The sequence below is a fragment of the Elaeis guineensis genome, chromosome 13 (assembly GCF_000442705.2).
Source record: "Elaeis guineensis isolate ETL-2024a chromosome 13, EG11, whole genome shotgun sequence".
NCBI classification, from domain to species: domain Eukaryota; kingdom Viridiplantae; phylum Streptophyta; class Magnoliopsida; order Arecales; family Arecaceae; genus Elaeis; species Elaeis guineensis.
The window spans coordinates 11,759,791-11,782,707 of NC_026005.2; the positions used below are offsets into that span (position 1 = coordinate 11,759,791).

A 22,917-nucleotide genomic window follows, 5' to 3' on the forward strand; every position below is an offset into this window, starting at 1 on the left:
CATATTTGCATCTAATTAATTTTTTATATGATATCAAATCTGAAATTAATATTTTATAATCAATATAAGATGTGTTTCAGATATGATATGATGTATATGATACATCAAATCTAATTAGATTAAATAAAAAATATAATTGATAAAATCAAAGATATGTACATGACATAAAATAGTTTTATCAATAATTATATGTTGATGTAATTATGTATGAAATTATATTTCAGATCTTAATAGCTTAGTACTCAGATTGATGAGATCACCAGACCGTCCGGTCATAGGAGATTGAAGAGATTAATCTCTCTTTTGCCTATTCGATGGGTTCTCTTATGACATGTAGGGGTGTCATTGTGATTCAATTTCATGAAGAAGAAAAGTGAATAGATTTTTATGTATTATTTTGATCATAAATATATTTAGATTAAATCTAAAGTAATTTATAATTTATTATAATAAGATAAAATTTAGATATAAAATTATTTTAAATCTGAATTATATGTTACATATGATGTAAATGGTATAGATCTAAAGGTTGTCATGATATATGAGGATGTATGTATGAAGTTTAGATCATACATATATATATATATATTTAATTATTAAATATATTATAAAAAATTATTTTTATATGTTAAAATATATGGTATGCTTCACTTGAAATCTTTGTATAATAGTTCTACAGATTGAAACACACGTTTCATACACTTAATTATGAATTAAGTTTGAATGATTTAGATTTGAAAATTGAAGATCATTAAGACACCACATAAAATGATGGGCAAATGGTTAGCATGAATCAGATCTTTCTAATGGGTTAGACCTAGGGTTAGAAATATATATGGACCATGTAAAGAAATTGATTAAATCTAATCAAGTATTGAATTAGATCAAGTCAGTATTTCTCTAGATCAATCTCAATAGTTGTAGTTTGATCAAGTCCATGTATTTGACTCTAATAAATGGACCATGATCATGACTCCGTGGTTAAGTCCGAATCTTCTGGTGGATCAAATCGAAACTAATTCATCAGTTGGTGTCTAAGGTAAGTTTAGCAGATTCAATCAAGTGGTTTTTAATTGAGTGCTATTCATCTAGATGCGTCTACGGTGAGTTAAGGGTATATCCTTCCCACTGATCTTACTTATCTGGCCAATATAGTAGATTATGTTTTGATTAGGTCACTAGTCGTTTCGTGCAGATCCATGCCATTAAGATGAATCAGTGTGACTGATTTAGGTATTTTTAGACCAGCTTGTGTCTAATCTTTTACATGACTTGATGAAGTCAGTGGGAGGATTTGCAGCTTGCAGATCAACTTCTTCTCTTATCCTCAGATCAATGAAATCAAATTCTCTAAATTATTAGGTCCATAAAGTGATAAAGTTATGAGATAACTTGGTTATTGCCTTCCATTAAGGTGCATGATAATGAGTTTAATATTTCAAATAGGCATTGGAGGCGCCACACGCTTGGTGTCTATTACATATTGAAATTGTCATTCATCATATAATCATCATGATATATCTTCAGATCAATCTCAGGTTGATCGAGCCACACTCGGGTCTGGATATCCATTTGTTGGATGCACTTGGTGTGCCATGTTAATGGTTGGACCTAACCAAAATTTTCAATGGAGGTGTCACACGCCTGCTTAAGGGATGCCTGGGGCAAAACTTATTACTAAAAGTTGTTTGAAGAAATAATTAGTTATGAACCTATCCATGGATGCACTAGGATTGATCGAGCCACACTCGGATCCGAATGCAGTCCATGTGGAATCTGATATCCGCTAAAGAATTAGTGTAATTTCTCGAGTTAGAGATAGAGGCTATCAATTCGTAAAAATAGTGAGAGAATCTTTAGATTAAAATTTATATTTTTAAAATTAAAAATAATTCATATACTAATAGGCTAGTATTTTCTTCTTTCAGTTATGGCCAACACACTATCCCTCAATACGCTGTTGGATAGCGATATGCTCACCGAACCCAACTTCGATAGTTGGTATCGAAAATTGAAGATCGTGTTGGAGCATAAGAGAATTTTATATGTCCTTATGGATCAGGCACCTGAAGACCTACAGCCAATGCTCCTCATACTGTGAGAAATACTTACATGAAGTGGCTGAATGACCGCACGACCATGCATTGTGTGATGAGGACAGCCATGAACGATGAATTTAGTCGTAAGTTCGAGGATGCATAGCCAGAAGAGATAATTCAAATGTTGAATGAGTCTTTTGGCACCCCTGAGGATGCGAAAAGATACAAAATCTCCTGCACAGTATTCAATGCCTGTATGCGAGAGGGGGTTTCAGTCACTGATCATGTATTGTACATGATTGAGCAGATTGAACGCCTTAGCAAATTTGATTTTTCATTGCATGAACAGTTAGGCAAGGATGCTATCTTCAATTCGCTAACGAAATCCTATCTACTCTTTCTCAATCATTATAGAATGACGAAGCTTGCAGTAAACTACTATGGTTTGCTAGGATACTGTAGACTTTTGAGAAGGATCACCAACTCCAGAAGGAGCCAGTGAATTTAGTGAGAGGTTCATCTGTAGGATGTCGATCTTCTAAGAGAGAAAAGAAAAAAAAGATGCAAAAATCCCGTGCCGTCGATTTCAAGTAGAGTAAACCGTCAAAAGTTGACAAGAGCCAGACAGAGTGCTTCTTCTATAAGAAGCTGGGTAATTGAAAAAAAAATTGTCCTGCCTATATAGCTACTCTTGACCCAAACAGGCTTAAGAACAAGAGAAAGAAGCAAGCGGTTGCTTCATAAGGTACTTATATGATAACACCTGATAATTCTCTGTTTGTGATACTACTACTATCTGGGTATTGGATACCGAAAGTCCTATTAATATATGCAATTCATTGCATGGACTGTAGGTAAGTAGGAAGTTTCAAGAGGGCGAGCGGTTCCTTAATATTGAAGATGGAAGTCCTGTTTCAGTTCTGGCTTGAAAACTTTACAGCTTGTCTTCGAGTTCAGTAGTGTCATGTTAAATGATTGTCATTATTGTCCCTCCTTTTTTATGAATGTCCTCTCTATAAGGCTTTTGGCCAAACTTGATTACAAGTTTATAATAAACGATGATTCTTGTAATATCATTATGAATGATACTACAATTATGCATGGACAATTGAAACATGGCATATACATTATATCATGATCTGTTAGTATAATATACACAGTCAGTAAACATCCTAAATTAGATAATGTTAGTGAATTCTACTTTTGGCATTGTAGGCTTGGTCACGTGAACAAGAATAGGATTGATAGGTTGATCAAGAAATATATCCTTGAGATAGATGATTATAAATCATTACCTACCTGTAAATCCTGTCTACTTGATAAGATGACTAAGTCACCTTGTAAAAGAAAAAGGTGAAAGAGCCAGCGATGTCTTAGGTCTAATACATACTGATGTATGTGGGCCTATGAACATACGTGTCAGAGAAGAATGCTACTACTTTATTATGTTTACAGATGACCTATCGAGGTGTGGGTATGTCTATCTTATGAAGCATAAGTCAGAATCTTTTGAAATGTTTAAACGATTCCGTGTTGAAGTAAAAAAACAAACTGAGAAGAGTATTAAGATCTTTTGATCAGATCGAGGAGGTGAATATCTTATCAGTGAGTTCTTGACATATCTGAAAGAGAATGGGATTCTCTCACAGTAGACCCCTTCTGGAATACCAAAGCATAATGGTGTGTCCGAGAGGAGAAATCGAACCTTGTTAGACATGGTCCGATCCATGATGGGCTTTGCAAGTCTGCCAATCTCTTTTTGAAGATATGCTCTAGAAATTACCTTTTACATTTTAAATAAGGTGCCTCGCAAGTTTGTCGATAAAACTCCATATGAGATATGGACTGGACGTAAGCCGATACTCTCACACCTTAGGGTCTGAGGGTGTCCAGCTTATATTAAACGTTTAAAGATAGATAAGCTTGGACCGAAGTCCAATAAATGCTTGTTCGTAGAGTATCCAAAAAAAACTAAAGGATACTACTTCTACCTCGCTGCAGAGCAAAAGGTGTTTGTCAGCAGCCGGACAGTCTTTTTGGAAAAGAAGTTTCTTGATGAAGGAGTTAATGCCTGTAAAATTGAACTTGATGAAGTTCATGAGGTAGGATGATCGACACACACAGAATTAGATTTGATTGGTGAATCAAATTTGGAGCCAGTAGAGGCACCATTAAGGTGATCTGGAAGAGTACCGCATTAGTCGGACAGATACTATGATTTTTTGATCTGGGACGGTGACCCCATCGAACTTGATGAGAATGATGAGGATTCGATCACCTATGTGGAGGCCATGCAAAGGCCCGACTCCCAAAAATGGCTTGAGACCATGAAGTCGGAGATGGAGTCCATGGAGATCAATGGTGTATGGACACTGATTGATCCGTCCGAAGGGATAAAATCCATAAGGTGTAAATAGATTTTCAAGAGAAAAAAAAATAGACGAAAATGTAGAGATCTATAAAGCCCATCTAGTTGCTAAAGGTTACCGTCAGCATTATGGTATTGACTATGATGAGACGTTCTCTTCTGTGGCAATACTCAAGTCCATTCGAATTATACTTGCTATCGCCACACACTTAGATTATGAGATCTGATAGATGGATGTCAAAACCACTTTCCTTAATGAGGAGCTGGAAAAAGAGATGCATATGATACAACATGAAGGGTTCACATCCACAGATGAGTTGAAAGCATGCAAACTAAAAAGGTCTATTTATGGACTTAAGCAAGCATCTAGGAGTTGGAACATATATTTTGATAAGGTGATCAAAACGTATGGCTTTGTTAGGAATGGAGAAGAGCCTTGCGTCTACAAGTGGGCTTTGATGCTGTTGTCATTTTTCTTGTGCTATATGTGGATGACATACTGTTACTAAAAAATAATATTTTGGCTTTGCAGAGTGTGAAGCTGTGGCTATCATCATAGTTCTCCATGAAGAATTTGGAAGAATCATCCTACATTCTTGGGATGAAGATCTATAGGAATAGATCTAAAAGGATGCTAGGACTATCCCAATCTACGTACATTGACACCTTGTTGAAGCAGTTCAACATGGATAATTTTAAAAAAGGCTATCTTCTAAAAAGTCATGGAATTACTCTTTCCAAGAAGGATTGTCCGATAACTCCTGAGGAGAGAGAGCGCATGAGTAGAATATCATATACTTCGGCAGTGGGATCTATCATGTACACTGTGACATGTACGAGGTCGGATGTGGCCTATTCACTAAGGATAGTGAGTAGATACCAGTCTGATCAGGATGAGAAGTATTGAAAGATTACGAAAGTAATTCTTAAGTATTTGAGAAATACTAAAGATCAATGGCTTATCTATGGAGACACTGATCTGAAACTTGTGGGATATACTAATTTTAATTTTCAGTCAGATTGTGATGACAGCAGAAATATGTTAGGCTATGTATTTACTCTGAATGAAGGAGCTGTTTGTTGGAAGAGTTTCAAGTAACATACTGTGATCGATTCTATATGCGAAGCAGAATACATTGCTGCATCTTATGCTACATGTTCTGCGCCCCTATCACCTGGTACGAGAGATCGTGAACCGTGGTGACATCGAACTTCAAAAAATCGATAGAAAGAAGAACTTAGGCGACCCTTTTACTAAAGCTCTCAGGATCAAAGAGTTCGATGACTTCAAATGGAAGATGGATATAAGATAATGCCTCGATTGACTTTAGTCCAAACAGGAGTTGTTGAAAATTGTATTCTAAAATCAATCATGTGATGATTGAGTTCATCTTTGTATATGAATTATTATTTAATGAATAAAAATTATTTTGCTATTTTTCATCACAAAATAATATCTTCCTTGAACTCTTGTGTTGTGATGAAGTCTTTAAAACTATGCTAGTGTGCGATAAAGAGAAGATTTATCATATAGTTCTTAAATATATTCGCGATCAAATGATACATCATTACAGGACGATGACGTTTATCGAGTGGAAGTCGTTGTGTGCCATATGGGTTGGTTGTCTTCTTAACCAAGGAGTGTGGTGACACTGGTATGGCATACAAGTGAGATGTAGGGGTATATCATCATTGAACAAGTGACTCACCTACCGAGCATTCTGCTGTCAAGAGCTGCTCGTGAAATACATGGGTATAGTGCCCTTCAGACCTGAGATCACTATAGTGACTTGCAAGTAACTTACTGTGCTTTGATGCCGGACTATCTGAATTTCTAATATAGTGACGAAAGACTATTGGGTACAGTCAAGCACTTGTAAAGTCTGTGTGTGAATCAAGATGAGATTGATCCCTCCAGATTATTGGAGTTGATGTATCACTGAATTTTAGTTCAGCAAAGCCTTGATCAGGGTAATCCATGAGATGGATTTGAACGATTGAAATACAATGCGGATGAAGCAATCTCGGTTGACAGTAAACCTAAGACCGTCCTAGAGCATTCAGGATCAAAAGGATGAATTATGTGATAACCATATGTATAGGTTCTGAAATATTTCTTTGTGATAATTCGACCTATCTGGATATTAAAAATCATTGCTAGATGGTATCCCGATTAGTGCAGAAATTGGTTCCTGTGCTACCGGCTTAGTGTTTGAACCTATGGAGTCACGCACACAGGACAGACAAAGTAGAAAAGACTTGGCCTATGTTTATATGTCCAATTTAGAAATACTTGATTTGATTGAACATATAAGCCAGCTTGATTGAGAATTAAGTTATTGATCAAACGAGATTGAAGAGTTGACTATGTCTAGCTAGCACTACACATGAGGTTCAGGTTCAATCTCGGAGATGAACAATTTCTGATCTATGATCTATGGAGCATATGAAAGATTAAATTTAATTACTGATTAATTTTAGATTAGATCTGAATTAATTAGACTTAAATGGGTCCAAAATCTAAGTTAGACTTGGTACAAAAGTCCTAAAGAGTTTGGGATTGATAGTCTTTCGAAATTGTTTCAAACCAGCTTCGAATCGGATTCGAATTGGACCTATTTTGGATGAGATATGAGTATTCCTACTTGCACTGAGAATACCCTCTTATGAAGGATGATCAAAACTTGATTTGGTGCTTATTTGGGGCGTCCCAAGTGGGTGTGGGTGCAAAGTGTATGTCATAAGTGATGACAATTCTATCTCATATAGAAATCATTCTTTCATGAGTATTGGACTAATTCAAATCAGATTTGAGTTAGGAGTCCTACTCTCATTGGATCATGAGAATCATGTATAAATAGAGAGGGTTTCTACCTATGGATGCATAGCAAACAAATCAGATTGAGAGAAGAGAGAAAGAGAGAGAGAGAGGCATGAGAAGAGAGAGAGGTCCCTTCTTCCCTTTGGCCTCTCCCCTTGTTGCCGTCCCTCTTCTTTTGGGTGTGGGGTCTCTTTGGACGTCCCACCTGCTGGTGTGAAGAGTCATACCAGCACATCTCATCCCTCGATTGATTGTTTTGCGAAGACAATTGCATTGGAGTTCATCCCACTTTCCTGCGGCATCTGACATGCATGCGAAGTAGAGGGTTTGCATATCCAGACCTCCGTGAAGATTTAATCCAGATAAATTGAGATTTGATCTCTGATTTCACTGCAAATCAGATAAAGATTTGATTCTTAATCAAGTAGAATAGTAGAAAAATTTTTAGATGCAATTTGGACATTCCGAAGGAAAACTGTTCCCTTCCCTTCATCCACCTCTAGCTTCTTAAGTTGGGCTGCAATGTTCCTCATGTGCATGATATGCTCACGAATACCTTTGACTTCGATGAGCCTCATAGATGATAACTTCATCATGAGAGTGCTAGCAAGGGTCTTATCTGAAGACTCGAATTGTTCATCTATAGCCTTCAGTAAATCCTTTACATTGTCATGCTCCCCTATAGAACCACGAATACTAGCAGATATGTGCGTCGTTATGAACATCATACTGAGGCGATTGGATTGCTCTTACTATTCATAAAGGATAACTTTAGCTAGAGTGCTAGGAGTAGGTGGTTCCTCCTTCCTTATGGCGTAGTCAATGTCCATGCATCCCAATTGAAAGAGAATTCTCTCCCTCCATATCTTGTAGTTATTACCGCTCAATTCGGGAATGTCAATCTTAAAATCAAAGTAAGTCATTGACGGTATAGCTGCAAATTGAATAAAAATATATGTTTAGGATTCAACATAAAATATGAATCAATACAACAAAAATTGCTCGTGGACTAAGCTTTTATTTTAGGATTCAAATTTAACTTTGTTTGACGAAACTGATAAATCGTATAACTTTCTTAATCCCTGTAGGTAAATTAAGAAAAAGATTTATTATTTCATCCTGATTAATCATATGACTGTAATAAAAATTTTTGTGAGATAAAATTTATTATATTAATTATGATTAACCATAATTTGATGTTATTCTTCCAGACGTGATCTAATAAAACTTAATGTACAATTTGATATAATTAGAGATGCTGTGGCTAATTTCTAATTAATTAACTTGTAATGATCATAAAATATCAAATCAAATATATATTTTTTATGTTACGTTCTTAAAATGTAACAATGTGGATATGTCATTTAGTTTTCCATATATAATTATAATAATCATACTGTAATGTATTCAAATCTATAGGAACATAAGCAGAAATTTATATGGCATTTCATTTATCAAAAACATCCATTTATCCGAAACAAATAAACATAATGTACATAGGCATATTAGAATAGATCACCAAAATATATTATAATTTAATAAATAGTCTCAGAATTGCCCACCACCACGGCCAACAAAATGCATGACATGCTGAGCATAATGGCGTGCGCACGCTATTTGAAATGGCGTGTAGTTGAAAAATGCAACCATCTTCTCTTTATTTTATTTTATTTTATTGATTGCATTCACCGTATACCTCCATGTGAGCATCCATTAATAAAGAAAAGCAACGCAACAGTATTCTTAACATTCTTTTTTTTTAGTTAAGGCCGATATGGAACACAACTCAACATCCATTTACTTTCCAGCAAAACAATCAAATCAAGGCAGAGGTAATCTAACCTAACCTTGCTTTGATATCAAAATATTAGTTCATTAAAATAATAAATCTAGCCATGGAATGAAACAGATAAAATATTTACTCCATATCATGAATTGCAACTTCACAGAGCACTCTGAACCGAAAAATAAAACATACAACAATATAGTATTTTTTGGACCTGAAGTCATATAATTATAGTACATTCTTCTACAATTAATCTACTGAAAATATTTTTCATACTTTTAAAATTATATAAGAGCAAGTACAAATATGGCTATCAATATATAGAACTCTCTTATAAGAACATTCAATAACGTAAAAGGAGCGTAAAATACGAAAACGTAATTCGATTAGAAATACCTTCTGTCATTGACAGATGCGAATTGATACCACTAAAACTCTATTGATTAAACTGACTTTTACTTCTGCAAACATAGTCGCAACGTGTGCTTTCTTCTTCTTTATGCTTAATCCCAATCACGTACCAGACTTCAGAACCTTAATTGTAGGAAAAAAAAAAGCTTTATTTTGTATGAGAGTGCTTCCAAACTTTGAGATCTCTCACTAAACAGTATGTAACCAGATGATTATCTAAGCTTGGGGATCTTTCATTTTATACTTAAAGAATCATGTCTCCATCAAATGTGATTGGCGTTATGGGGTGATGATAAATAACAACTTGGAGCAGTAAACTAAACACTTAAGTCAAACGTGGGTGATGGATAGAATGTGGATAACATGGGTAACTACTCATGTTAATCCTGATTGTGGATGATTCCACGTGGATCCCATGTTTGAATTCCAACATGTGGATGTATTAGATTTTGAGATCATGGCACGTATATAAAATATCTAATCTAGCAGCATGTTCAAATTCGAGAAATCTTTGTGTAAACTTAGTCTACAACAAATGCTATATATTAAGCAAACGAAAAAAAATATCATAGTAGTTGTAATCACCTCAATATACCTGCTCAACCACCGTAAACTATTGCTGTTGTATTTTTCTTATTATAGACTAAGTTTATACAAAAAATTTCTCGTTCAAATTCAAACAATCATTTGCTCGAGTTCACGAAGCCAAACGTGAGACCTACATTGAGTTTGTTCGGGTTGAAGTCAGATCAAAGGTTTTATTGGGTTGGGCTTCTGCGACGGTTGACTGCAGCGCAGGCCCGGACATGTGCGCCCGTGGGGGTGCGCACTACGTGGAGACGGCCGTTCGACAGGAGGATCCCCGCCGCGCCCACGCGGAAGAGGCAGGTCGGCAACATCGCGCCGTGTAGGCGTCGCCCCGGCCGTCGGAGGTGGAGTGAGTGGAGGTTGACACTGCCGCAGTAGTCGACGAGGTAGCACCAGTAGTGGGAGGCATGCATCACGGCGGCGTTGGGAGCTGGGAGGAAGGGTGCAGGGATTTGGAAAAGTCGACGTTGGGGAGATCTGTCACGCCCCGAACTCAACATCCGGATCGGATACGTGATGGCCGCACACTCCTTAGAGCAAGCCCTAAAGAATATGCAAGGCCAAATTAAATCATTACAATCTTAACATCCATATCATTAATTTCAATAATAATTCGTAAAATCTTGCATAATTATAAATTAAATTTCTTCAATCTTCTGAGCAGGTACTATGACACTCTATCTATCCATCTGCTTACCCATAAATTTAAGTCATAGCTAATCATAAGCGTCCTGTAACTCTGAGAAGAAAAAGAAAGATGAAGAGGTGTAAGCTTTACAACCCAGTAAGAATTTCTATATCACACTGATATAGTAATATAGTCTGAAAATAAGGATAAGCAATAAAATATAAAATATCATGTTCAATGTCCAGAATAATGCAAACATCCATAAATCTTCTGTCTTATTAAAATAGATGCATCATCATATGTTAACAGGTGAAACCTTTTTATTCAACAATTATTTCATATCTTATCTTTCATTTCTCCTTCCATAATCACATGATTCTTAATATTTTCTTTCTGGCTCTGGACTATCCAAGTCTATACCTCAGTCATCATCCGGATCGAATCCACTTAAAAAGTCTTTCAAGACTGTCCCAGGATGAGCTCTTGGCCGGCTGTCCCACGTACGAAAGCCCGTGAGAGGCTGTCCCAGGCATAAGCTCCTGGCTGGCTGTCCCAGGCATGAGCTCCTGGCCGGCTGATCCACCTGTAAGCCAGTGGGGGCTGTCCCAGGCATAAGCTCCAGGCGGGCTGTTCCACATGACAAGGCTTAGTCCATACCATATATCTCTTTCTTTTCATTTAATCAGTATGTGTTGATTTCATCAAATCAATTCTGTCTTGCATTATGATCAATTCAGATGTGTCATATCCATATAATCATGCCATCAATCTCTGATACATATATATTGACATAACATACTCATGCTCAAAATCAAATAACAATATCTCAGGTATAATAAATTCATCGATCTCAAATCGACGATGCAAAACCAATGATGCGAGACCAACAGTAAAATAGCATATATACAATAGTAATCATGTACAGGGATTCTTACCTTTACCGGTGACTGATCCAAGCACATAAATCAATGTTCTTCTTTGATTTATGAATTTCTCTAACAAAATATTCCACTTGATATCATATGCAGACAATCATCTCTTCATAACCCTGATCAATATAAAAATCACATATAGAGAAATTACCGATAATTGATCCTAATACACAAATCGAGGACCTCTCTTAGGATTAATCAAAATTAGGATTTATCTAAGTATCTGGATCCTCCACTGATTCATAAGACTTCTAGAGAGAGAAAATCCATGAAGAGAGAGAAAATTTTAGAGAGAGAAAGTAGAGAGAGAAAGTGGAGAGAGAAACTTTCGTATCCCTCCGATGAGGCACTCATGATCGAGATCATCAGAGGTCCTATCAGGGTGACTCAATATGAATCAAGTGTTACAAATTTCGAATAGGATCGGACTGGGATCAGATCATACCACACGAATTTCGGAGCAATCTCAGATCATCTTATTTTCATCTGAAGTTTATTCTACGGTCTGTGATGAAATCAAAGAATGAGGAAGACTCTAGAGAGACAAAATTCATAAAGAGAGAGAAAGGTCTAGAGAGAGAATCTAGAGAGAGAAATTGGAGAGAGAAGGTAGAGAGAGGAGAGAGAAAAAATTTTTCTCTCTTCTTCTTCTTTTTATTTTATTTTATTTTAATTTTAATTTTTCTCTTTCTTTTATTTTTATTTTTCTTTATTTTTCTTTTTCTTTTTCCTTTTTCTTTTCTTTTCTTTTCTTCTTCTTCTTCCTTCTTTTCTTTTCTTCGCACGGCTTGTTTTTGACCGAAACAGGGGACGCGATCCCCCCTTCTTTCCCGTCCAAATCTCCCATGGGATCTCGTCGAAACGACGGGAGGAGAGGTCTAGCCTGAGGCGGCGCAACCATGACACTCGATCTGGGTGCTCGCCGGCGGCGAACGACGTCGGAAAACACACACACACGGATGGCCAAAACAGAGGTTTCAAAATCTCGAAGTTTTTCTCAAAAAAAAACAACAATAAATCGGTAGAAATCCTGATTTATAATCAAAAGGAATTGAAGGGAGGAGTCTTTGATTACCTTGCTCTTTGTGGTATTTTTGGGCCACTAAATCGCTGGCAAAAAACCTTTAATCCGAGAATAAGAAAAATCGGGAGAGAGAGATTTTAAGGTGATTCACGAAGGAGGAGGCGAGGGGCTTGGGTTTTACAGGGGAAGAATCCGTTTTTTACTCAGATTCCCCTCTCTTTTTTACGGTGGGAAGAAGACTCTTAATGGGAGTCTTCTTCCTCCCGATATCTTCTATTTTTTCCTTTTTTTTTTTTATGGGCCGTGGCTGATTTTGGGCCCAATTTTGGGCCGGGGTGTTACAAGATCGACATCCGAAGGGAAGAAAGATTGTTCGTGCATCCGTCGTCGTCGTCTTCTCCTTCTTCCTTTCTTCTTCTTCTTCTTCTTCTTTTTTTTTTTTTTAATAAATTAAATAAATATATATTATAAAAATATCACCTCAAACTTAGCCCAATTCCATTTATATTTTGTTATATTTTCAAAAATTTTGCTAGATTTCTCTTTTATAAAATTTTATTACAAAAAATATTTAAAAAATTATATACACTTTTTTATTTTTTTAAAAATAATATTTTATTATTTTTCAACCATATATAATTTTTTTTTGCCATCTACCTTCTTATTATTGCTAGCTACCGTCCCCTCCTCCTCCACTCAAGCCGTTAGTCGAGCTTCAAGTCATCGAAATCAGAAGTGGAGGATAAGGCGGACGGATCGAGAGAAGGAGATGGTCAAAGGGGAGAGAGACAGTCGCAGCAGTACGATCGATACGATAGAGGAAGGACAGGGCTTGATTGAAGACGATTGAGACGGCGGCGGCAATCGAAGATGAAGGAGAAGAGAGGATAATTGGGCAGGAATGGATTGCACTGGCCAATAGAGGAGAAGTATAGCATGGTGGGGGGCTTGATTGTGGGTTGGAGATCGAGAAGGAGACGGTAGGGAAAAAGCAGCCACAGCAGTTGGAGGAGAAAACAAAAGAGTGGAGGTAGGTGGGTATTATCGCTGATCGAAAATTGAAAAGAAGGTAGTTGAGGCGATGGTGGAGGGGTTGGACTTGATTAGTAGCAGTTGAAGTGGTGAAGGAAGAGGAGACCGCAGCGGTCAAAGGTCGAAGGTAAACGAGAAAAAAATCGGAAAGGAGAGGTAAAGAGGGAAGAAGAAGTTGCTTCCAAAATAAATATTTTTTAAAATTCTAATTATTTAATATTTTATTTTTTAAAAAAAATTATAATTTAAATTATTTAGCACACCAATCATGTATATAATTAGTTAAAATATTATGAATGGATAAATCAATATCATCTATCCTGAGTCGAATGGTCAAAAAAAAAAAAAAACTAACAATAAAAAAATTAAAATAAATTTTAAAGCATCGCAGGAAAAATCATTTTAAATATTAAATAATAGAGATATTTTTACCTTTTATAACGGTAAGCTAACACCGCCGGAATTTAAGTGAACGTTAAAGCTTTATTAAAATTATTTGTTAAATAAAAAGATCTGTTTGATATTTTTTTAAGTTACAGAAAATTTATTTATTTTAACGAATCAATTTCTAAGAAGACTCCTTTCATCGCGTGGTCGGGTAGAGGCGGGTGGCGATCCGGAGAAGTCGACGTCTCGTCACCGGAAATCACCGGTGCTCGTTTTCCGCATGATGCGGCGAGAATGCCGTTCGGCGAGGCCCAGCTGGCACCTCCGAGATCGAAGAGATCCATTGATAGTTTACGATATATTTCGATCCAACGGTAGATATGTTTCCAACTTCGTAAAAGTTATTTTATTTTGATCGGTATGTGTAATGGGACCCATGAGAACAGTTGCTGTTTCTCTCCGCAGGTGGAGGCTTCCAGACCCCGTGGGAGCCACGTCATCAGGCTCCACTAGTTCCCACCACTGGGAGCCACCAGCGACGTGTGTGTACACACGTATAATATATATATATATATATATATATATATATATATATATATATATATAATCATTTATCAAAATATTTTTTAATTCAAATATTCATGTCATTCCATAGCTATATTTTTACCACGAATATTGATTTTTTTTGCAATTATGATGCTACTTAAATGTTCTATAAATGACCCACCCAAGCTTGCTTCCTAACGTGAGTCTAATCAAATTCAGCTTGGATTAAGTTCTGTGGCGCATTCATGTGCACTCTTAGCTTCTATTAGGTTGTTAAGAAGGTGAGATTAAAAAAAAAGAGTTTATTAGAGAGCTTCTTTTTAGTTTAGAAAATTATTTTATTTTTTAAAATTAAAAGAACTTTGAGAATTATTTAGAAGATATACAAAATTTTAATTCTCTTTACCTTTCAGTTTTCTTTGATGAATTGTTTTACCAATTTTTCAATAACCAAATAGAACCTAGCAATAAGGCTATTAAATTTATCAGTCAAAGGCTATGCTGGTTCTCTGGCTGTAATCTCCTACGGACTCTGCAGTACTCGAAGGGGAAATTAAAAAAAATATATTCGTTTGGAGTGTTATTTCTAGGATGACATAATCAGGATGATGGCTGAAGTCGGAGTAAAGCATAAATGGGAGCATTACATGCGTATTAGAAAATGGAAGGAAACCCATCAGATTATTTTCTCATTATAAGATTGAAAACTTTGAAAAAAAGACTGGTTTTGTTATTCGCAACCTAAATTCATTTTTTTTTCTTTTTTGCAGGGTGGAATGTATTTTGCCATCAAACAGGAACCAACTTTATTCCAATCATGGTAGCATACAACTATGCTTGCACAACTATGTAATTAAATGCTATAGTACAGATTTTAAAGATCAACTGCACCAATTTTGCGAAAGCTAACTTCATTATCTAGACCAAATGATTTTACAGAAAATAAATTACATAAATTTTGAAAGCTATTTGTACAAATTTTTATCACAAGTTGCACAAGTTTTTTCCTCCTTTCTAATTACAAGTTGCACAAGTTGTACCAAATGATTGTTATACGACAAGGATCCAAGACATTCCATCCAACAGCGAGAAAACATCTGAATCCTACAAAAAGAATAATAATAATAATAATAATAATAATAATAATAATAAAAACTTCGAATAGTAGAAGCAACTTTTTAATTTTATCTAAAACCCTCTAAGGAACAGCACATCTAAATTTCTACAGAGAATTGTTGGAACCAGCGATTAACAGGACTATTGTCTACGCTAGTTCAAATGTTCAAGCCTTTCTCCAACTAAGACAGCAACATTGCAGGGTTCTCCAGTGACCAACTCACCGTGCCAGCAATCACAATCCCCAGCCGCTCCCCAGTTCTCAGTGCAAATTGACACACCTCTCACTCAAGCAATTTCCCAAACAGCCCACAGGAATGACAGAAAAAATCCCCATATTGATTCTAGTTATTACTTTAAAAATGTACCTGTAATGCCCCTGGTGGAAGCCAAACTACCTTCAAAAGCAAAGCACTCACTTTTCCTACTGGAGGGCACCCAATAGATTCACAGGGAAAGCTTCAAAGAGATTCTAAACATGTAAGACTATCTTGGACAACAAAGATTGATTACTACTCAAACAAACACAAAGAAACATACACATTGGATGACCCTTTTGCCACAGGCCATTGCACAACAATGAATGAAGAGCTTGTAATAATATCTCAAACTATAAATCAAGATACAAACAGTCACACAAACTTCTTCAGACACTCAAACAGAAGCCTCCACCCTTGGCTCAAAACAGAAGGCAGACATGAACTCCTTAGCCTTGCCATTTACATAACACTTGGGCAGTTCTATCCACTCATCAGTCACCACATTACACATGACATAGCTGCTGAACTCGCCAGAACTGACACATATGAAGATCATACCCCCACTGCCAATGCAGTTTATGTCAACCTTTTTGCCATAGAATTCATGGGACATGGATGGCGGCATTGCGGCGACCTGCCGCCATGAGTGGTCTCCCCTGGAGAACTTCCAGACTCTCAAGCTTGCAGTCTCTAGGAACTCTGATAGCACAACAACTAGCATCTCCCCCTTGCACTCAACCACATCGATCGAGTACTCGAAAAAGATGGGCAGCAATCTTGGGTGTTCGAAGAAGGTCTTCCGAGCAAGATTGCAAGCCACGACAGTCCCTGATTGACTAAGGAAATACACAACCTCCTCTCCATTTTCCATGGTTAGAACTGATGAATATTGCTTAGATGGGCTCCTCTGCATGTTGGTGGCCACAACATCTCCCGCTTTGCTAAGAAAATAGAGAGTCTCGTCACCGGCAACACTAGATTCCGAAGAATTCTCAGCTTTCTGAACCAACAGAACTTCATCTTCCCACATGTTTTTCATGGAGCTGAAGACTTTGAAAGAAAGGTTTGAGAATTCACCTTGGACAAGTACAATTCTATAGGAAGCTGGATCTTTTGGAGAGCAGTACATGGTGATAGCATGGAGAGTTTGGCTTTCACTGGCCTGGCCCACCAGAGGGAGCTCGCGGCAGGCACCAGTGACCGGATTGCACACAATCAACTTGCCAGAATCGGTGCGGTAACAGACAAGACCTCCAGATGATGCAACAGGGATGGGCTTGCAAGCATGGCTTTGTTGGAGGTAAGCTGGATGCCTTAGATTTTTCCAGCTAGCTTCACTGCTGTCAAAAACAACGGACCGGTCTAGATCTTGACCAACCATGAGAAACCATGGGTCTCTGAACGGTATCTGAGAGCAGGCAAGCTGAAATGTTGCAGAGGTTGCAACAGAATTCCATCTTTTGCACACCGAACGAAGGCGAAAGAAGCTCGAGGGAGGAAGACAGGAAAGGACCCTTTCGAGAAGGTCTTGATTCAGCTCATCTAAGGAGAAGGCAGAGCCCAAATAAGCATCATCTGGAGCCTTTCTCTTCCTGGTTTTCCCTTGGATTCCACTCATGTTAAGCTCCATCTTTTAGAAGTAGTGGTAAGAGATCTGCAAAGGAACAAGAGAGATAATGATCTGTCAGCCACAACGAGCAACTTTTCTTGATCACCATTAACAAAATTATTGAGCAAATTTAAGATTAAAGAGATAAGAACGAATATTAAATTGATCTCATATTTAGTGTTGGGACAAAGAGAGCATCTGCTCTGCAGGGAAGTTCAGACCAAATCAAATTGGAAAAATTGAATAAAATCCAGTAGCTCCTGCTAATTATGGTTCACAATGGACAGAATAGAGAACCAACGACACCTTCGCCAGAGTAGCAGATTAAATTCCCAAGAGCAAGAACAAAGTAGGTACCCAAGAACATTTGATCTACAGTCTAGGCGAAGTACAAACAACAACACTCAGATATCTACAAGGAAGTAGGAACACAGAACAAGAGCTTCAAAATAGTTTCAGCAAATACGGAAACGAATACCAGGAAAGCGAGTATTTTTCCTTTAACATGTTAAACCTTCCACAGAGAAACCTCAAAGAATATCATGAGAAGTCACCGCTCTAGCGAAATTAACAAATTTGTGCTCGAATATGGAGAAGAACGCAAAAAATCCATGCTTTTCAAACGTCTAACCTTGTTCTCTTTACGCAAATCTCAGCACAACAATCTAAAATAGAGGTTATCAAACCATCCAAAGTCACATTTTTAAGCTATAAACCAGGACATGCTACTATATGCTTGCATACGAAGTTCAGGTAAATCATCAAAAAAATGCTGACCTTCAATTCCTAAGAAACCTTTTCCATTGAAAGAAAGAAACCCTAGAAATGCCCATCAAAATTCTAGATCCTTTAAGCAGCCTATAAGACCACCAAAAGGACCTTTCCCTAAAGACCAATATTCCCATCCACCATTCTTGCAGTAAAAGAGGGGGGAAATTACATATTTAATACCTAGTAACAGAGCAACAACCAAGACCCATGCGGCCAAAATTTCCAAGATCCCTCTTTCAAGCTAAAAACCCAGAGCCCATTACCCAGAAAAAATGCCCATCAGTATCAGAACAAGTGTCGAAGCAAAAGATAAAGATAGAAAAAAAAAAAAAAAACTTTTTTTTTTTACATCAAGAAGGGGCTCAAAATCACATCTTTCCCACCTCCACCCTCAAGTTTAAACAACTACACGCCTAAAAACCAAACAAAACCATGTCCTGAACCACCAAAACCACAAAACCCACCACCCAGATGCAAGCAGTCACATCAAAAACTCTCCTTTGGATCAACACAGCAAATGCTTGCACAAAGAGAAACAAAGAAAACAAGCAACGGAGAAGGACCCAAGAATGCACCTCCCGTGATGGGTGTCCAGGGGCAAAGGAGAAGCGATAAAGAGAAGAGAAATGGGCTACCCTCCCCCTTTTGTAATGGCGAGAGAGAGATGGAGGAAACTTCGTGAGGAGCTCTTTTTGTTTGCGTTGACAGTGAGGAGTGGGGGCTGTAAGTGTGCGTTGGGGAAGGAAAAGCTAAATGGAAGAGCCGAAACCCAAAGCTACAGCTCTTGGAGGAGAGAGAAAGAGGTAGAGAGAGAGACAGTGGGTCTCCGTTCAGGCCTTTGGGCCCGGGCAGAGAAGTGCATGTGACCGGCCGCTGACACTGACCAGCCATGGGTATCCAAACATAAACTAATCTGTCTTTCAAAAATAATAGTTTTTTGTTTGTTTATTCTTTTGTTCTTTTCATAAACTTTTTATATTTGGTTTATAGTATATTATTCTTAGCTATGCTCCTCCTCTCTCCTCTAGGAGCTCAGGGTTCCCATATTTTTAAATCATATAGGATCCAAGTGCCTTGCTTGGGATGGCATATCAACCCAAGAATGCCTTCCTCGGTTTATTTTCTCCATAACATTATGATGCCATTATAATGGTTTTTTTGTTGAACTATTATCCTTTCAAGTGAATTATACCTCTCTCGCTTACATTAATGACCTAATCTCCTGCTTCCATTAACGCATGTTTGAACCTTATTTTTTAGTTGCAACTCCCTGGAGCAATAAAATTATCAAAGAGGAACATTAATTCAAAATCATAAGATGAAGAAATACCTTTCTGAGCAAGCTGAGGCAAGAAAGACAAAAACAAAACCACTAACTGACAATATAAGTTCTTCAGTTATCCAGTAAAAAACAATAAATAAATTAGTTGGTAATTATTCAGCAGAATTTTCACTGAAACATGAATTATTTGATAGTTGGTGCTTAATTAGATTAATTATTGAAAAATAATTATCAAATTATGCTACCACCAAAGAGTTATCATTTATCATGAATATCCATCAACAATTATTTTCGTAGACTCAAAATCTTTTCGCTGGTTTCCGCACATGCAGCGTTTATGCACGCTGGCTTTGTTGAAAGTGTTTATGATCATTGCACTCTTTCCTTGTATTTTGAAATGGTTGCATCTTTGCTAGTAGTTGAGTATGAAAAAAAATTGTTATGCATTTAAGGTGTTTAAAATTGAGCTTCAGCTTCACTTAATCTTTCCTTTGAGCTTACATCTATGTTAATTGGAGATAAAATAGTTTGCATGGATGCTAGTCGAGTGCGGAAAGAATAAAGAATCATCTAAGCACATCATGCACAAACTACCTCTATCTCGAGGAATCATATCACAAATTCCCATGATAATAAACTAAACAAAAGGAAAGATCATTTCTTTTAATCCCCCTAATCTTCTCCTTTAGTAGGAGCTGAATCTGGTTCTAAAGATCCATAATAGCGACGGCAAGAAAAGTTCCAACAGACCCGATAATCACTCATCGAAAACCACAATCACTCGGCTAACTCGGCAGGGAATCCGGGTTTTGCTTGCGTAGAGCCATATAAGTCATAAATTTAATTAATAATTTATTTATATGAGAAGTTCTATGAGCATCTTATGGATTGTATCATTTAAATGGTTTTGTTAATGGAGAATGTCCTTTCCCTGTTACTCTACCATTTGTTATTCAAACTCAAATAGCAACAGAATTGGTTCACGTAGATGGCCTTCACAAACAATTTAAATCGATCATCAAAAGGGAGGGCTGTTCCTCTTGTTTCTTTTTTGAACAATGCAACCAAATGCTCTTGGACATATCAAGGGAAGATCATCACCATAAAAGTTCATTGGCCGAGAGTATAATTAACATTTAGCGCTACGTTGCTGTATTTTTCTTGGACGTGTATCAGGCAATTAACTTCAAAGGCTATTGGAATCAGTTGCCATTACATAATTCTTTAATCTTCTCTATCTACGCCATTGACTTCATCACCTATAACCACACAAGCACATTCTGTACCAACCAATAGAATTCTTTAGATTAGATGAGATACATAGATAACATAAGTTATGTGTGGAAGATAACTTAGCCGATCACCTCTGGTTGCCATGAAGCAAAATCATACATCAGCCCTGACAACATCCCCACGCCCACCACACCCACACACACACAAACAAAACAACTCACCCAAATAAATTGCACCAAGTTTAGCCATGACATGCAAAAGAACGATGCTATTCAAAAGAGCTATGGGATTATGCTTTACACCTCAGGGTGCCCATTGGCATCTTCAACTAGAATATGAACTAAGCTGTTATCCAGTTCTTGTCTGCCACGCATCCATGCATGCTAGCAACCATATTTATAATTTTATAGAAAAATAAATATCTAATGAGAAACATATTATAAAATATTATTAAATTATATTAAAAAAAGGAAAGGCTGAATCATTATAAAAACAAAATAAAGATAAGAAATCAATAGAGCAAGGGGACAAATAAAAGATGGGAAAGGGGAGGAAGGGGAAGAAAAGAGAAAAAGGAGAGGCTGCACGGATGTCTAATACGCGCATGCATAGACAATGTCAAGAATGGGGTTGGATGGGACAAAAATCCTTTGGTAAGATTATAAAAGGAATCATATGGTGAGCTCTCAATGTGAGCTGATAAATGTCAATATCACAAACACAGTTAAAAGCAAGAAAAGAACAAATATTCATGTGGGAAAAAACTAATGGAAGCGTAACCTATTTATTTTCTCCACTTATTTTCCATTCCGATCTTGCCTCTCTCTCTCTCTTCTCCAATGCACTAACCTAACTGCTCTTTACGATATCAAGAGCTCCATCTCTCTTCTGACATCTCTTCTCTCTCATCTTTCTTTTCTTACCATCATCAAATGTTGACGAATGAATCATTGGGCATGAATCAGCAGCATATTAAGGCGGTTCATGTGCGTATTATCACTTGGCATATACTATATATATTAGAAACATATATAACAGTATTCTAGACCATGTATTATCTCATTTAGATGTACGTATTAATATGACGTAAGATGCGCAATATGTGTATCAATGAATCATTAAAAGGTGCGGAGTCTGAGAAAGGGTGGAAGAGTAGAGAGAGTTTGAAGGAGGAAGAAGAGCTGCTAATTTTTAATTGCTGGCTGGTACGTACCAGGCTGGATGAGAAAAGAGTGATTAGAACTTTAAAACTCTATGTAATTGGGTACGTGGCACGACCATAGGAACCTTTTTTTGTAATATGATATTCTCCAATGGCCTCATTTTGTCAGGGTGGGGTTGGGGCCGTGGGGTGGGGAAGAATCGTGGCTGACCTTCGTAAAGCAAATTCCAACAATGCGATACAAAACAAATACCATGCTCTCTCCCTGTCCCTCTGTTCCCCTCCTCGTTGAGAGAATCTCTCTCTCTCTCTCTCTCTCTCTCTCTCTCTCTCTCTCGTGGGGGTTGTCGCATCATACTACCTTCAGCTTTAGCAAAAGTCAAATGGCTTATGGGACACGGAGGGAGAGAGAGAGAGGGTGATAAAATCCAGAAGGAAGGAGGGGGTGGGGGAGGTCATGGGGAGAATAGAAAACGGAGAGAGAAAAGAAATGGTTGGTGGAAAAAAGCCGTTAATTCCGATGTCTTTTTTTGTGGGTGTCGTTGAAGCGTTCGGTCTCCACCCAGCCATCTCTTCTATTGCAGAGATCTCGATGCCACATCTCCCCTGTCAGTTCCTGCCGTCCGCTTTAGTAAAATTTTCAACACCTCTATCATTCTAGACTTGTGATATCTCCTCCAATCAGCCTCGGAGAGCTACCTGAAGACTGACCCTGGTCCCTCCTTCCTTTATAATTAACACTTAATATTATATATCGAAAATATTACATAACATCATCACTATATTATCTTTCTAGTTGCTCATCGAATGAGTATTTTTGTATATTCACTTACAACACCATCGAAAATTACCAGCATGATAAACTTCGAAATTCTGTAATGCCATCCTATGAGTGGTGAAATTTAAACTGCAATTTATTCTA

At 37.2% G+C, this 22,917-nt stretch overlaps 1 protein-coding gene across 3 annotated transcripts; it reads right to left on the reverse strand.

Moving 5' to 3' along the window:
- Positions 1–16,258: 16,258 nt before the first annotated feature.
- LOC105056667 (F-box only protein 13) lies at positions 16,259–19,138 on the reverse strand. Of its 3 annotated transcripts, none has more exons than XM_010938953.4 (2): positions 18,894–19,138; positions 16,259–17,592 (listed from the first exon to the last, which is right to left on the reverse strand). In XM_010938953.4, exon 2 carries the CDS (start codon positions 17,566–17,568, stop codon positions 16,333–16,335), a length of 1,236 nt encoding a protein of 411 aa, XP_010937255.1. In that variant the 5' UTR covers positions 17,569–17,592; positions 18,894–19,138; the 3' UTR covers positions 16,259–16,332. The 3 variants fall into 3 exon arrangements, with proteins under 3 accessions (XP_010937255.1, XP_010937256.1, XP_010937257.1); XM_010938954.4 differs by lacking the exon at positions 18,894–19,138 and adding an exon at positions 18,499–18,877; XM_010938955.4 differs by lacking the exon at positions 18,894–19,138 and adding an exon at positions 18,325–18,877.
- Positions 19,139–22,917: the final 3,779 nt, after the last annotated feature.

Excerpts from the sequence above, each read along its gene's own strand:
- LOC105056667 (XM_010938953.4), bottom strand. The coding sequence starts at position 17,568 with ATGGAGCTTAACATGAGTGGAATCCAAGGGAAAACCAGGAAGAGAAAG.